Source organism: Perissodus microlepis, chromosome 8 (assembly GCF_051167445.1).
Source record: "Perissodus microlepis isolate ML-2025 ecotype Zambia chromosome 8, ASM5116744v1, whole genome shotgun sequence".
In the NCBI taxonomy this organism is placed as follows: domain Eukaryota; kingdom Metazoa; phylum Chordata; class Actinopteri; order Cichliformes; family Cichlidae; genus Perissodus; species Perissodus microlepis.
The window spans coordinates 18,153,990-18,171,667 of NC_140468.1; the positions used below are offsets into that span (position 1 = coordinate 18,153,990).

The window sequence follows — 17,678 nt, forward strand, 5'->3', positions numbered from 1 at the left end:
TTTTCACCACTACAGAAAAAAACACCTCATCTTTAGACTGAAGCCTATCAGCTTATTAGTGGCAAGCTACATAATGCTTACTGGGTACAAAAATGAAACTATTTAGTGTTGGTATCCTGTGAGAGACTTGCACATTAGAATAAGAGGCCTGAAAAAAAATCTGTTTCTTTAAATGGACATCTGAGACAAAGTGGTTGAGGAGCCAGACAATGCAGCAACCCAAGCCAACATATCTGATTGTTAGAGAAATGATGTCCAAAATGAACACCAACACACTTGGGAGGAAGCTCAGAGTTTAGGATTGTAACCACAATGAGTCACAGAGAAAAATTGTGAAGCCAAAGTATGGTTTACAGTGATTGGCTTTAGCCTCAGTGACACACCTTAAAACGCACATTTAATGATGTATTCTTTCAGCCATTACACATTGTCCCCAGGCTTTCATTATTGTTTTTTTTTCATGCACCTGATGATTTGTTTTCCTGCCCCAAAACGTACCACAGTCGTACCAAGTCTCCCTTGCAAAATAACCAACCACCATGAGAGTTACATACTTAAATAAAGATTGAGTAAAAAAGAATTTAACAATAATTAGCCAGCTTTTAGCCGAAAGTGGATATCACAAAGAAAGGAATGTTGCTGTGATAATGGAAAGTTTGGATGACACCATAAAATAAATACATTTCAGACACTCAGGAAATGCTGGGAGTCATTTCAGAACTGCTCGAGTGTAAAATTAACTGTGCTGGTGTGGACTAATATAAACACCAGCATAGCTGAATGATGAACACACAACATGTTCCTGTGTCAGCTGTTAATCATTAGATTTGGATGGAATCAGTGTGAGAAACTCTGGATTATTATTTAAGTGGCTGATTTGTTTTCCCCCTCTATCTTTTACATAATCCATCTTTTCTCTGTTAACCTGTGGTAACAATACTTTCCATTCTTAACCAGGTTAATACAAACTGCCTATCAGTTCTTCATTAGATGAAGAATGCATGCCCATTAGCAGACACCGAGTTTGGCCTCTATCTAAAGTTTTCTGTGTGAATAGAACAAATACTCGTCTCTTTAGTCTTCCCATAACAATCCAGCTATTTGTTGTCATGTAAAGTTGCTGAAAAGCAGCTTGTCTTGATCCTAGAAGTGTGTAGTCGGCAGATCCTAAATTGGACGGTAATCAGATCAGTGCGAGGAGTTTGACAAATGACCGATGACAAGCACTGGACCCTGGAGGATGGGCGGAGATGCTGGGGGTTAAGGCTGGGTAGGGTCAGAGGTTACCTTTTCAGAACTGCTCAATCGAAGGGCCATTAAATCCCATCTTTGTGAAATTTCTCAGCCTTGGACTGGTCGTCCCCAATCAATGCACCATCTATACCGAGCGAAGGCGAGACGTGGCCTGTATGTGAAGGAATGAGCAGGCCAACATCATAGCTTCGGCACAGATCCTGGAGTCAGCAAAGTTTGTGGCAATTACCGTGGCAACCTGGGGAGCAACTAACCTGGTTTCATAGTCATATATTGAGCCGTGGAGGCCACACCACAATTGTCCATGTGGATTCCAATGTAAGATATTTATAACCCGATGAGATGCTTTGCAGTCAATGATTGACTGATAAGCGCCGCTGCAGCGATGCTTATCAGTAGAATGAATGAAAAAGCCTTTGTGATCCTATTTTAAGGGAAGATTTGGGTTTTTTTTGTAACTTCTCACTGTGTGTTATCTCATGTGTAAAGTATGTCGTCTCTGGGGCGTCTTGTCTCTAGCTTTGTTTTCCTACGCCTGCCGTCCAAATTTCCATCACAAACACCTCACCCCGAGTGACCCTTTGCTTTCTGTCTGTTAAGAGGCCCTGATTAACCCGCATACATGTGCAGATAGGGCCCAAATCCTTCAGTTGGGACCAAGTATGAATGCGTGTTGTAGTGCGTATATAAGTGTGTGTGTTTGTGTGTGTGGGTGCATTCGTGGCATAAAGAGGAATAGCATGAGTGAGTGTGTGAGCTCATGCATATGCGTGCACGCATGAATGTGTCAGGCAGTTCAGGACCATACTTCACGCTTCTAATTATTCAGCAAGTTCCCGCTTCCTCTTCTCGATCCCTTCTTTGCTTTCTCATTTATCTGCCCTGCACAGTTGACTGCAGAAAGAAACCATGTCTATTGAGGAGTCACTCAGTGAGAGGACAGACTCAGTTTTGTCTCCGGTTGTTCCCCTCCCCTCCGTCAGCTTCCACTGTTCATCAGTGGCGGGTCAGGCAAATAACCACTTGGAGCTGTGAGATAAATATTTATCGCCTTAGCTATGCTTTGTGGAATTCCTAATATCCTGCAAAGATCCCATCTTCTTGTATGAAGTGTAAACATATTGTTCATTATGTCCAATATTTGACATAAAAATAGACTTTTTAAAAAAAATAAAACCAAGAAAAAACTGTGTTAAAGCTAAAAAACCGAACCCTTCTGCCACCTGTTGTATACATTCAAATGCACCTGTTACCACGAGAACATCCGAGGCCTGCGCACAGCTATACCCCGAGGGGCTGGTGATATGATACCCCTGAAGTAAGAGGTGTGCGTGTATGTGAGAGAGACGTGGAGGGGGGATGTCGGGGTTTACTGGAGCCGGGGAGACACCAAACTTTGTTTTTGGCGGTTCCCTCAAGGGCTTCCTCCCCTCAACAAAGGCAAGCTCATTTGCAACAGATGTATACATTGTTGAAAGGCAGGTTCATTGATGAGCTGGAGGACACTGTAGCACAGGTGCTGAGAGAGCAAAGGGGAGGGCAGGGCCATGTGCAATGGCATTTTTAAAAAATTAGATCAAAAGGGACTCGGGGGACGAGCTGCAGGTCACCGAGGAGTCTGAATGGAGTTGATGAAAGATGGTGAGAGATAAAGGAAACTCTGGATGCTGATTCGGTGCACAATTATGCCCCTACTGAGGCTCTTTTCAGAGATTTTAATTGTCACCTGGGGGCTGAAATGCGAAGATTCTCAAGTTACTTCTAAGGCTGGACGACTGATCCGTAAATCACTTAATTTCATTCTTTTAGAATTACTGTTACTTGATGCGGTCACTTTTACTGTCACCTGCCATCCTCTGATGTTTTTTCTCAGAGTGAATAATCACATTTTAATGCACAATAAAACCACAGCATGTCACAGTGCATGCAGCGGGATTTCGATAACACTGGGGAAAAGCAGACAGCAGCGACCTCAGATCATTATAATCAGTGCTGATTGAACGTAAAGCTCAATAAACCATCTTTGGGTGCAAACTTCACAGCATCCCAGCTTTGAAACCGTGACACCTAATCAACTTTATCACTTGAAACTTAAGACATCGAGGTGATGGCAACATTTCACAGCTGAGATTTAGCACCTGTTAAATTCTTCATTATTTTTAGTGCTACAAGGTCAAATGTGATAGACGAAAATTTAATCTGGTCACATCTCTTTGCCTTTTTCTGCCGAGCACTGATGGTGGAGGGTTTTTTAGGGTAACCGTGGCGTTTTTGTGCACGGAGAGATAGCCGAGGGGGTTGTGGTACTGGCATGTGTCTATTGTCTGAGAGGGCCATTGTAAGAGGGGGTTTAAAGTTTAAAGTCTGTATGTGTCTCTGTATGCGTGCAGGCAGACTAATTATAATCTGCCCAGCCAAGGATGACCCGGGCTGACCGAACTCAATTCAGAAGTGGACGGAGTGCAGGGGAGGAGGAAGAGGAGGAGGAGGTGCTGAAGTACAGCCAAGCAGCAGAAAGAAAAAAAACCTGACCATTCAGTTCTTTTGTTTGGACGTTTTCAGCCTTTTACACGTGTTTCTGATCTGCTCAAATATCCTGAGACCTTGTGATTGTGTAAAAGTGAGCTGAGAGTGATACAGCGGGGACTTTTGATGCGTAATATCGCATAAAACTGAAGCAGAGTGAGATATTCTGGGGGTATAAAGACAATATTTGTTGCCATTTCTTTGTTGGTGACGCACATATATTCTGTGAGTTCCATTAAAGGAACAGTTCGACTATGCTTAATTGCTTCAGTGGCAAGAGTTTGAAAAGAAGAATGACCCTCCCCTAATTATACTGGAGCCAGCAGCCAATTAGCTTAGCTTAGCCTACAGTCTAGAAACTCCTGCTGAATTAATCATTTTTTTATACTTTGATCTTTATACAGATTATGGTAGGTTTAAAAAGATTCAGAGGTACTGAGTGTTAGTTTCATGTCTTTAAAAAGAGCAGACTTTCCTTTTTTTTCTGGAATTTATGCTAGGCTAACTAAGCTAAGCTAACTAACTACTTAACTACTAAGCTAACTACTTATAGAAACTTTAAAACATATTATTTCCTTAATATTAAATATTAATATTAATATTAAAGTAGTTTATAAAGTGTATATTCTCTTAAAAACATATATTATTTCCATGACTTTCCTTAATGTAAGGACACAAAAATACATGTCTTATGTTGGAATATAGCCCATTTTCAAAATTAGGAACTTGTCCTGCGATCTACTGACAATGTTGTATCTATGTAATATCTGGTGGTGAAAAATCTGAAAATCTAAAAGTGCATATTTCCTGTGAAAGCAATCCCCACCACTCGGAGCGTGGACTCTTCTCGACTGCTAAAATTATGCATCTGCCTTGACCGCCAAAACATAGCCCCTTTGTATATTCACCCATTGTATCCAAATAAAGGTATTCAAATGTGGATGTGGTCGAGTGGGACAACATCTGTCTTTCCCGTGGACATATGTAAAACACTACACCTATTGTGAATTTTGGAGGGATCCTGCTTCTTCCTAAGTTTTCCCTCCAAACTTATTCGGCCAATTAGAAGAAGTGTGGGGGGTAGAGAATCGGCACACTAACACCGACAGCGGGGTTGCCCCGTCTGACCCCCAGCTGGGCTCCAGCAAACACACTGCCCATCAAACACATCCTGGCCTGATGCGCTATTATAGCGCCACTGGGCCGCTGATAACAATACTCTCATCTGGACTACAAAGAGTGGGACTGGGAGATGCACTGGTAATTGCAGCTAATGAGAGTCATAAACGTAAAGTGAAAGAGGCTGAAGATGCTGTGCTCTAAAAGCTAACAACTAACGTGGGTTTCCCTCCAAAAAACAGGCAAAGCAAACCATTTGCAGACCTGATTTGGCCAATAAATGCCAAACAATCAAGATGAGCTCACCCGCCCACACACTGTGATCTAATGAAGGAATGTAGTATTTGTTAAGCAGTTCGCTTTAATCTGGCTACAATCAAAAGCTGTGGCGCTGTCTCCAAAAGCTTTGTAGTCTAAAATTACCACCAAACCTCACGTACCACAGGAAACTTCCTGTTGGATTCCTCGGTGGCTACGATGTGTTTTTATTTGGCCCTTTTTCTTCCCTCCCTGCTGCTTACAATCAAAAGAGTAAAAAGAAAGAGAAGAAAAGAGTTAACAGCGGCGACGTTGTGTTAAAAACCACTTTAAAGAGGAATCTGTTTACCCCCAAGCTCAGCTATTCCCTCGTGTTCGTTTGAGCACTAAAGAATGTGAGAATCTACACAAAGGCCATCGAGGCTGGCCGCAGCAGTGACGCTCTGCCTGTTTAAATCACTCTCAGTCCAATGACACTATCGTCATGTATTTACACTAAGATAAGCAGCTGGATCTGACCTGCTTGGAAGGATAGAGGTGGAATCTTTATCAGGCTTTAAGGATAATCACTCTTTATCACCCTGACACTTTTACAGGTTAACACTTTGAAGGAGCTGGGAGGGACAAGACACTAAAAACCACTTTCAGCTATTCCCTCATTCACAATAGCTCACCACAGCAGGTCCACATATTTATAGCTGGCATATGTTGTTTCCATCCCCTTGAAATGAAACCAGGCAAATCTGCAAACCGCTACACCATGTAGCCACTACACATGTCATTTCATTTAAATGAATGAAATAAATTAATGATAGGCTGGTGGTTTTGTCCCAGCGGTGCACAAAGGCTATCTAATAGCAAAGTGAAACCGAATGTCTGGAGACATTTATGATGGTTATGGAAAACAAAGTTATTATTAGATAACACAGGATGGTACTGGTATCATTATGAGGCCTTTACTGCTTTAATCACCACTCCAGACCAGTATCTGGATCCATTTAAGAACATGGAAATACAGGTGGAGGCGGAAAAATTCCCATAATGACCATCTCACACAATTTGAAGCCCACAGGTCGTAACAGTAGTAACTTTAGATGTCCAGTGTAGCACAAAGAAGAATATTTTCTCAAGAAATGTAAGAGATGAGAAGGAATGGTAACATGTAATTCAAGTACTATAAAATTATAGCAAAGAACCCATTTAAATGCATTTATTTGTAAGTGTTTACTCATTGCTTAACAAAAATACTCATTTGAAAAAAAGGAAACAAAACCTAAAATTCAAATTTCGGCACAATAGAGGGAGACGTCCCTTTTAGACAGCAGCAGCTTCTTCCCTCCATTTTGCTAATGAAATGTCCCCCAGGGGCCCCAGCTGTGACCTTTGACCTCAGACACTATAATTAGGTTATATTTGGAGTTGCTGAAAAAAAGGAAACATCTTAAAAGCACTTAAAAAAAATTAATTTGCAGAAAGTGCCTTAAAGAGACACAAACATGGATGACAGTGATACATCTAATTTTTAAAAAAGCGTATTTAAGCTAAAATAAAAGCACGGGGGTGGGGTGCGTTGGTCACAAAAGAAAGAAGGAATCAAAAGGAGTTCTTAGGTGAGAGCTTTCTGCGGAGAGAGAAAATCATATTTCTGAAACATTACGTGTTTCGGTATTAAATGATATCAATACTTATCTTAATGTAAACGTTATGTGAGATCCCAACAGAGAATGTTAAAGCACACAGAGTATGAGAGGATTGTAACAGTGGAGCTAAGTGATCTATTACATGTTTAGGGAAGCATTAGAGAGCATTCTCAGGGCGCCTCTGTGCGTTTCCAGCTGCGTTTGCTATCAGCCCTGCCTGACTTTGTTTATGTGGTGTAGGACCCTCTTGTATTCTGTTTCCCACTGGGCTTTACACTGACACACAAGCACGCACACACACTATGCAACCAACATGAGAGGCACAATGAGAAATTTACTGTCATACAAACAAACACACACACAATCAGGACCCTGAGAAAGTGCAATGAGAGAGCAGGTGTCAGTTTTCACATGCGGCTCTCATGAGGGCCCGGACAGTTAAAAAATCAGCACAAGTTTTTTCCGAGCTCCGAGCGATGGCTTTTCTCACAGCCTCGGGCCGCAATTCGACTCTGACTCCAGAACAGGAGCCCGTCACCTGCAGAGAGGTGGGGAAACGCCACTATAATGAGTCCTCTCACTGAGTTGTTGCAGTGGCTCAGAAAGCTGCTTTTGCTGTATGTCCTGATGCAGGGTTGATTTCAGATAACAGATGTGTTATCATTTGTTTTAAAAAAAAAATGTGTTTTAACATTTTTTTTAAAGGATTTTGACAAAAAGTGGGAATTTTTTATTATTAGAGGCATCACAGATGTTTGTGCATTCATTGTACAGCCTGTATTTCTAATATGAATGCTTAGATACTGTGTAAGCAGCAAACCCACATGTTATGTGTTGCGGCTACACACACCAGACAACTTAACAAATCTTTAGGCACTTTATTACTAGCAGCCATCATTTATTCTCATTTCTTTAGCTGAAATGATGAAAAACACCAAAGATAACACAATTATTAACAAATGAAGGACTAAAGTAGAAAAGACAGGCCTGAAGAGCTATCTACATCAGATGAACAGTGTCTGAAAGTCATGTCACGTCCTGATGGAAACATCATTGCAGAAACGTTCGGTCAGATTTTGTGTTTGATTGGTAACGGCTTCATTTTTCAGCATGACAGCGATGGATAGAAAAACACACAGTGGAGCACTATCAGTCATGGATTGGCATCCCCAGATTCCAGAACTGTGTGGGATCATCTTGACAGAAAGCAGATCAAAAGGCAGCAAACATCCTAAGAAGAGCTTTAAATGTCTTCAAAAACACTGTAGAACTACAAGAAAAGAAGCAAATTGAGGTTGTAAAGAAAAGTAAAGGTGTTCATACCAAATATTGACATTCAAGCTCCATAGATTTGTTTTTGTTTTTTTGTTTGTTTGTTTTTTTTTTGGGGGGGGGGGGGGGGGGGGTTGGTTTCCTACCCACACCTTAATCAAAGAAAATCTCCACACCTGCTCACACTGCATAAAGACGGGAGGTGTGGGCAGTCATGGAAGAGGAGTCACAGAACATGTACAAGTGTCGCAAGCATGAAGACCACAGAGCACCAGGATGGAGAAGATAGACAGATACCAAAGAGATTGGCCCTGCACTTGTCCGTGGGACTGGTGTCAAATATGGCGGAAGAGTTCCTCAGCGAGACACAACCAGTGAAAAGAGTGATTTCTGTGATGGTTGGTGCTAGAGCATCTATTTCAATACTGTGCTTATAATATATGAGTGGGACTAGCTTGCTTTATTATAAATTGATTCTTGTTCTCTTTGGCTACCATGACCCCACTTGTTTTTAGCTGCTCTCCACCTCTTCCTTCTCCTTTTCCCTCATTACAATGTAATCTTGACGTTTCCATCCACCATCCATTTGGACATTTGGCGTCTCAAGGTTTTTCTCAGTGTGTGTCCCAGACTATAAGTTATGTTAAAACCGTTTCCCATGACTAACCTAACAAATTTTCCAGGCAAAACACAGCACACGGTACAATCCTGTGGAGAGAGGGGCATATTTGTACTGCCTCCCTTAGCGTAGGCTTATTATCAGAGCATCCTGACAAGGTCTTAGATCTCATTACCAGCAGGCTCTGTGCAGGAAAACAAACAGCAATGATTTCAGATCAACCAGATTAGAACCAAGGTGCCATGGGAAGCTGCAGAATAGTCTGGGAACAAGGACGTTTTAACTTTTCAACTCATATCAAGTCTTTTTCAGAGACTACTTCCGCTACGCCAAACTTGAACAACGTTATTGTGATCACTCTCTTTTACCACCAACGTCCAAAGCTCAGGGTTCTTGTGGTGCTCCAATATGATCAAAGTCATCAAAACGAGTTGAAAGTGGTGATAAAGCTGTATAAATTTGTAAGATGTCGATTAAGCTGTGTGTCTTTCTGCTTTTATACAGGCTTTATCCATACTTTACACTCACTTTCCTCCTATTGTAAATCTGTAGGCCCCTTTTTTCACACTAGAATCCCAATATGACATCATCTACGTGGTTCTTGCTCGCTTCTTCTTTTTTAAACCCCTGTCATTATGTCCGTAGCAGCAAGAAGAGACAGTGAGAGAAAGTTACAGAATGTCAAGGCCCCGTAAATACCACTAACACCACACTGCCACTACATCCTCTCTGTGTTTGGGAAGACCCCCCTTACAGAAGAGTACAGGATTACCAAGCAAACAGACACAGGACTAACACATGCACGCAAAGTCTCGTATCTATACAACAGCACTGTTTGAAGACATTCACATTGGCATGCTGGTGAGAACGCAGCAGCAGAAACACAGAGAGAGGGAGAGAAGGGAGAGGAACCAGTGCGGGAATCTGGTTCAGTGGTTAAAGTATGAGGACAAACAGGCAGTGTTTCATTACAGTCAAAGATGGCATTGTTCTGGATGCAGGACGGAAGCAACCAGGTCGGTCGGTTCACGTACACAAAGTGACCTTTAATCGTAACTCGCTCACACGGTTTGATTGCAGCTTATGTAATTTGTTGTTCTTTTGCTGTGTGCATCAAACACAAGGGTCCTGTGAAATCGGCGTGCTGAGTAATGTTTGTCGCACAGGTTAAGTGCTTACTTTAAAAATATGTGATGGAGACAGAAAGAAAATCAAAAGGCCAGAATCTTAGCTTTGGACACAGCTTGAGTTATTTCACGCTGTTGGTTTTATTTTAGTGTTGCACATCAAAAAAGAAAAAAAGAAAACCACATATAGCCACATCACATAAAAGCGCTGAATGTGATCCAGGCTGGATATAACTCCAGCTGAGGTCATAACAAGGTCACGAGGCGTGTGTGTAGCTTTTGTTTTAACAGACACATGTACATGTGGAAGTGTGCAAACCTGACTGTGCACACGTGGATGCAGTGGCACGTCTTTGAAGTCTATAACTAAGTTTAGGTACTAAATATATTCATGTGTCTTTCACCAGCTCACCACCACCACCATCGCTTTGTGCTTTAAACTCTGCTCCTTTGAAATGCCCCACAGACAGCAAAGCTCCGTCCTGCCACAGACAATAAAGCAGCTGGATTTCTGCACATGTGCCTTTGTGTTGCTCTGAGGCCTTGTCATAACTCCATCGGAGGGGTCTAGACATTTATCACACGCGCACACACGCACACAGACACACACACAGGGGCGCAAGAATGCATGCACTTCCACAGAAAGCTACTCGCTCAGGGAGATGGATGGCAGCACTGGCACAAAAGAATATTTGATTTGGTTATAAGTACCGCGACATGAAAGAGAAGCACGGCGGGGGGGCGGTGAGGGCAGAGGGCACAACCAGCAGAGGTGGCTAGATCTTCATCACCATCATATATGTGTGAAAATGAGGGCAGCGTTATTGAACTACTCTGCACGTCTGCCCTTTTGCCCTGTTTCAACTGATATTTACTTCTATAATAGTAGGTGTTACATATTCGCTGCACATTTAGAGGTCTTTGAAGTGGGCCAGGGCAGGGTTGAACTACAATATAAATCAGAGCACTGAAAAGCTTTAGTAGACAAATATACTTAATTATAACTTTGAATAAACTTGTTCTGTGTTTGCTTAAATCTTACAACCATGGCTTCAACACAAAGTGGGATTTTTCTTTCCTTTTTTTTGCACAAAACCAAGCTTTTCAACTCGTTCACAAAGTCGTCGTTTCTATATTTCTTTTAGCCAACTTTTTATCCCGCCTCGTTTAAATATTTGACCTTAACGTCAGTGCTGTGCCAAGTAAAAACAGGGCCAGTATACCGATACTTCTAATCTATAAATCATCATTAATTTTCAAATTCAAACACATTTTAATGACCACTGTGATTTCTTTTTACTTCACAATAATTAGTTAACACAACAAAACACACATTTCAGCTTTCCATGTAGTTTGAAACTGGGTTTTTGTGTAAATACGCCTGTCGCTAAAGAATTTGGGGTCACTTCTTCTTCTGCTGTTTAAATGTGCTATAAGCTATAAATAAAATAGGCACTGCAGTCAACACAAAAAGGTTAATGGTGCATGTTTGAGGTATAGTTTTTCTTTTCCAAAAAAGAAAATTTAACACAAAACCAGCTTTGGTATGATCGATATTTGTATCCATCCGCCGACTTTTACTTCGCATGAGTTGTGTCTGTTCTTCGGCCGAGAAATAAAACTGCAGAGCTTTCTTTAAAAGTAAGAGCATTGTTCTGAGCTACACATACACTAAAAACTTACTTTATTCATATATATATATATTTAGAATATTAAATATTAAATGAAGTACAAGCAGAAGTGACGATGTAGGATGAAGTGAAACTAATGGAGGTGATAAAACTTCTCAGTCGTGTGTGGAGGAGGAGGGGTGGGGGTGTTTTTTAAACTGCAGTACTTTCTGTACACTCACTCCTCACTCAGGCCAGTTCGTTTGTATCTTGTATGCAGACACAATAGTGAATTGTTACTCGGTTCCATCCTTGCATACAGTTACTCGCTCTCAGGGTCAGACCTCCCTCCCTGCCCCCTCTGCTGGGCGAGTGGTTTAAAGTTTCTCTCGCTGCAATCTGATTGGTCCGTGAAGTTTTCCTGAGGGGGGATAAGTTCAGAGCTCCGCACCTCCACACTCACGTCTGCCCCGGAGAGCGAGTGCAGAAGCTGTATTCTCTTATCATACGCATCAGGATAAGAGGGTACAAAGTTATGGAGGTTATCAGAGGTAGATTATTATTTGTTTTATAGACTTTTTTTTTTTACTCACTGAGATTTAGGACGTCGGCAGTTTGGAATAATCTTTTTTTCCCCTCCACCTTACTTTGCATCATCCATCCAACATGCCCGGCTTTGGGGTTTGGATTTACGCAGTGTGGATTTTACTTTTTTGCCTTTTCCACGTGAGCCTTTCAAACTATTCCGAAGACCAATGCAGCTGGAGAGGCAGGCAAGTATTTCACATTTGATCTGTGGTGTGTGTGTGTGAGTGTGTGTTCACTGGGCATGATGGAAAAGAGGATTTAAAAATGCCCGCTCAGAGACGCTTACAGGTGCCTCCTGTTCGTGTGGTCGGTGTTTGAGTGAATGGGACAAGTCGAGACTTGTCACTGCGGTGCAGTTTAAATGTTTGCGGGGCTCTGCTGCGATTGCGCCTCTGGGGTGTCTGCGGGAGTCACGGAGGGTCAGACGGGCAGGAGACTGAAAGATTAAATCACATGCATGGAGAAAATATACACTACATGTGCAGCTGTTGGAGGCTGCTCTTTACTACAGACATGTTTTCAGTATTCAATATATATATAATTTTTTTTTTATATATATTTATAAATTCTAAACACTACAGTTGAGTGTAGATGCCACTCAGGGTCATCATCTCTGCAGATCTGCCAGTAGGCAGCGCCTTGTCTGAAACTAAAGTTGACTTTTAATGACATTTATTCACCAGACATCAAACTTTTATTGCTGATGTGCAGTGATCACATTTAATCCCCTCTCCCTCCATCCTGCAGCTGTGTGCAGATGTTTCAGGAAAGTTTGGCCTGAACAAACTTCATAAAAAAACTTTATTTAACCTTGTCTCCTCTCCCTTTTCCTCCTGCTCACAGCGGTTTGTCCCAGCAGCAGGGCAGCGTGGAGCAGATCTCTCTCCACTGCTCCGAGGGCACACTGGACTGGCTTTATCCCAAAGGAGCCCTGCGCCTCACCCTGTCCCCGCGCCTGCCCTCCATGGTGGTGGGCCCCAGCGGCAGCAGCTCTGGGCTCATCACTGCCTGCGTCAAGCCCTCTGAGGAGTTCCACGGAGCCCAGCTCTACCTGGAGAGAGATGGGGTCCTCGAGCTCCTGGTAGGAGACCGCCTGGAATCCTCTCCCCCGCCGAGGGTGCGCTGCTTCAGCCGCCTGCCTGGGGAGAGGGTGGCCCTCTTCCTGCAGGCTACACCGCATCAGGACATCAGCAGGAGGATCGCCTCATTTCGCTACGAGCTGAGAGGGGACTGGACAGCTCGCCTGTCCCTGGACTCCCACCCTATTAGCACTGAAGGTGAGTAGGTGAGAGCAGGTTGCACGAGGTCTGCCGTGTTGGTGCTGAAGAGGGTCTTGCTTAAGCTTGAACCTTTCTTCATATTATTTGTGTTTATGAATCAACATTTCCTCCATGAGTGGCTGCGTAACACCTTAAAGTTCACAGGTTTGTCCAAAATAGGACTTTAGCTGCATGCAGTTCTTAAATCTGTAAAAGGTCTTTTGCTTCCTTTCTGTAAAATTGGCAGATGCAAGTTTGTGATTCACCACTGACGATATTATTACCCCATAAAATCCTCTTTGAGGATGATTCATAACTCGGAACAGGCCTCTGCGGTCTGCATGGACTTTCCACGGCCGTGCAGAGAGAAGGAAGTGGCCAAACTTTTCCCCCAAAGGGTTTGAAGTAGGAGAAGGGGAGCGGTGAAGTGGGGAGGAGGGGTACAAAAGCCCAGTATGTGGGGCTTTCTCCAGAGTCCAGAGCCCTTTGAATGGCTGGCGCATGAGTATTCTGGGATTACTGCCGTTGTCTAGGCAACAGGGAGGCCTCTGCCCAGCTGAGATGCTCCCCTCTTTTGTTGAGTTGCCTCTTGTCTGTAGGAGTTTACCCCCCCCTCCACACACACACTCACACGGGCACACACTGATTAGGTTTGGAAGTGGGGGGGTGCTGTGGACTGGAGAGGAAGGAATCTCATTTATCAAGAGGTTTTCCAAAGAACCACAAGGAGAACTTTTAAAAAAATGCCAGAACTTTTTTTTTTTCCACAGTTGAATCAGTGCAAACAGTTTTGGTCTGAAGCTTTTCTGGACCTGATCAGTAAAACCCGCTATGAATCTTAGTGTCTTAGTAAGGTGCCAAACTATTTTTTAAAGTATTTTTTAGTTCTCAATAAAAGCTGTCAAGCCTCCACAGAAAAGTACAGGATTTTCTAAGAAGTTGGATCGGGCTTCTTTGAAGTCCTCCCCCCTCTCCCTGGCCTCTGTCTAGGCTTTGATGAGATGTGACTGCAGACACCCTGAAAGGCTTTACGGGGGGAAGTTTCATTTGGCCTGGGGTAGGAGAGCCTCACACCTTACAGCTCCTCTGGACCTCCGCTGCCAACTGGAAAAGTAGCAGCTGTTTGTTACAGGTTTTTCTCCCCTTTGTTGCTGTTTTTTTTTTTTTTGCACAGTTTATGGTTTGGATCACATTCCTCTGCATGTGATCTGCAAATGCACTGCCTGATTTCAAGCACATTAGCCTACAGGTTTCTTTCAGGAGTTTAGAGTCTTGTCTAAGGTCACCAAATGACTCCAGCTTTCTTTTCTTTTTTTTGTCCCTCCAGACGCCTGCAGACCCTGCAACAACACTGAGATTCTGATGGCTGTTTGCACCAGTGATTTTGGTAAGTTACTACATATACATCAAACCAGACCTCTGCATCTTAATGACGTGAGATTGGCTTAAAGACGTTGCCTCCAAATGTCCCCTTAAAAAAAGTAAAGGTTAAAGGTGAAACAGCAAATCCCCCCCCCCCCCCCAGGCTCCATAGTGGACTAACCACAGCATCACCCCCCTAGAGAAGGAGTAGTGGACTAATCTGCAGGGCTCTGATTGAGCTGTAAAGGGCTGAGGAGAAGTAGAGCTGACTGAACAAAAGTTCATTGATTAGTACGCAGGTCAGGGACTTCTTAAGGTTTTTTATCTGTTGGTAGCTCGCAGAGTCTGAACCAAGGCTTAAAACATGCATTGCATAATTATTCTGGAAATGAGCTTTAATGTTACCCTGAATATCCTCCTAATTTGCAGTGGTGCGAGGCAACATCAAGTCAGTGGAGGAGGACGAGAACTTGAGAGCGGCCGTGATCAAGGTCAGCGCCACCCGCGTGTTTCGCCAGAAGTACACACTGTTCACTGGGAACAGCCGCCTGAGCAGCCGGGGCGAGATCAGGACTCTGCTCCAGTGTGGCGTCAAACCCGGACCCGGGAGCTTCCTTTTCACCGGCCGAGTCCACTTCGGCGAGGCCTGGCTGGGCTGCGCTCCGCGCTACAAGGACTTCCAGAGGGCTTACACCATAGCCAAAGCTGCCCAACAGATACCCTGCGAGCTGCCCGTAGACTGAGACAAAAACTCAGCTCGTCTGCTACGCAAAATTGGAAGCTGTGCTGAGCGCCAGGCCAAACTCAGCCCTGTTCCACGTTCGGGAAGAAGCCGAGACGGGCGACTGTCGGCTCGCGTAGTCTTCCCAAAGGCCTGAGGAGTGAAATGGACTTTTCAGACACCATTTCAGTGCAATACGCGGTCACTTGTTGCAAAGAGCCCAGTGGTTTTCGTGACACTGAGGGGGGACACGGCTGAAACGAAGCTTAAGCAGTGATGCCATAAAGATGGTCAAAGTAAAATGATGTAATGATGAAAACGCTTTCCATTAATTCAGGCCTACTGAGAGTCATCGCATTGAAACTTAGGGAAAAAAAGAAAAGCTCTATAAAAAGCTCAAGGCTATCAGCTGACATCCTGTGGAGCGTACGCGTCACACAGGTGTTGCTGCGGTCTATTCATAATGTATTTTATCAGATAATAACAGGACAATGTGACACTTGTCTTCAGTGTTAGTTTTATGAAGGAGATTATATAAGTCCACGCTAAGAGAAACATTAAAAACAACTTGCACTGAATGAAAGGGAATGATCTAGAAAGTGTGATGCTGCAAGCACTGAAAACCAAATAAATGTTTAAAAAAAAAGCAACTATATGTAGCATAGTGAAACAACTGAGAATTTAATATATGTTCAGATAAATGCGAGCACGTACAACAGTAACAAAGCTATGGCTACCTGAGCAGGTTTCACAGCTCGATATAGTGCTCAGAGCACCTTCCTATTGTAGCCTGTCTGAGATTCGTTTCTGCTTCCGTGAGGAGACGCAAACTTTATAAGTCATGTAAGATAAGACGTGTTTAATTTGCATGCAATATTTCTGCAAAACTACAGCTGACTGGACCGCCTTTGATTTTGAAGAGTATTTAAACGTAAAGAGCAAAGCTGCTTGAGTCTTGCCAAAGCAGATGTAAATCTGACTGTTGTCCTATCGCCTTCTGCTTTCTGCTCTCACATACTGATGGAAAGTAAACGCTACTCGACTCTTTATAATCAGCAGACTTCATACACTGATGATAAAAATAAAAAACCTCTCATTGGAAAGACATTACTCTGGTTGGACGAGGCTAGCTCAAGAAAACAATAAAATATGCATTTAATGTGTGAAATGAGTTCTGTAAAGAATGATCTGATGTGCACTATATCAGCAAGGAGGAGGGGTTCGTACCAAATGACCATAATCTGCTGACACGGTATGCCTTTAATGCGTACACTGCCATTTTTGTGTGTAAATGTGAATATAATGTGATTGTAAATATGTTCATAAGAAAGTCTAGAAACAAAAGCATGAAAAAAGTATTGTCTCAGTATTGTGGATTATTTTTATGTTTGTCTGTGTTATTAAAATATTCTGTTAAAAAACAGATTTCAGATGTGTGTGTTTGTGTGTTTTTCTTTAACTTTTTAAGGTTTTCTTACTCTACTGAGCTTTTCGTGCTCCCTAATCCTCTTAGAACCAAATCATTAAAACTGGTCAGCCTCCATTAGAGCATGTAAGGCTTCTTCCGTGGCTACCTTTTCTCAGAACATAAGTCACTTCAAGTGCTCATGAATCAGATTCCTGAAAGCGCAGAACAAATGGCGTGGCCGAAGAGAGCGAGAGGGTCTGAAAGGGTGGAGAGATTTAGGGACTGTTTGGGACCCTGAGGGTATTTGGACAGGGAAGGGAAGGGAAGGTCGAAAAACAGCGAGAAGAATTCTGTTGTCTTCGGCCTCCCATTTACAGGACAGGAAGCAATAAATTGCCATTAAGGGAGTGGCACGGCAGGCCCGGCTGAGCTGAGGTGCCACACAGTCGCCTGCTTTATCCTGACCGCGTGTGCACGAGGAGACAATCGAAGCAATGTGTTTTCCACTCTGCTCAGAGGTCGAGTTGCTTGGAACATGGATAGATGAGGAATCACTGTGATCACTGCTGCATAAACACCTCCAGAAAACTCTCAGATTTACTGTGAGCAGTAAGCCATGTGGAAAAGAGCAGCTGGGGGAATTAACCTGGTGCTTAAGTTTAATTGAAAAGAATGCTTCCCACGTCTGGCTGCACTCCCGTAGAAAGGCACAGGTTTGGCGCCACTGTCTCAGGAGCCGATGTGAGTGAACCTCCAGCCTCCCCGACCATTTACTGCCTCAGTGCCCCTTTATAACATCCTTTGGCTGGGTGGCCTCGAGCTGCCAGGCTCTTCACACACACACACACACATAAAAATACTCAGCCCCCTCCCCTTCAGTCCATCTGAGCTTACTGCTGCAGAGCTGATAAGCCA

The 17,678-nt window shown here is 43.2% G+C and overlaps 1 protein-coding gene across 1 annotated transcript; it reads left to right on the plus strand.

Moving 5' to 3' along the window:
• Positions 1-11,866: 11,866 nt before the first annotated feature.
• metrn (meteorin, glial cell differentiation regulator) lies at positions 11,867-16,778 on the plus strand. Its single transcript, XM_084937920.1, has 4 exons — positions 11,867-12,198; positions 12,857-13,290; positions 14,600-14,659; positions 15,064-16,778. Exons 1-4 carry the CDS (start codon positions 12,092-12,094, stop codon positions 15,375-15,377), a joined length of 915 nt encoding a protein of 304 aa, XP_084794046.1. The 5' UTR covers positions 11,867-12,091; the 3' UTR covers positions 15,378-16,778.
• Positions 16,779-17,678: the final 900 nt, after the last annotated feature.

Excerpts from the sequence above, each read along its gene's own strand:
- metrn (XM_084937920.1), top strand. The coding sequence starts at position 12,092 with ATGCCCGGCTTTGGGGTTTGGATTTACGCAGTGTGGATTTTACTTTTT. Across the intron at positions 12,199-12,856 it reads CAATGCAGCTGGAGAGGCAG|CGGTTTGTCCCAGCAGCAGG; the intron begins GCAAGTATTTCA and ends TCCTGCTCACAG. Across the intron at positions 14,660-15,063 it reads TGTTTGCACCAGTGATTTTG|TGGTGCGAGGCAACATCAAG; the intron begins GTAAGTTACTAC and ends CCTAATTTGCAG.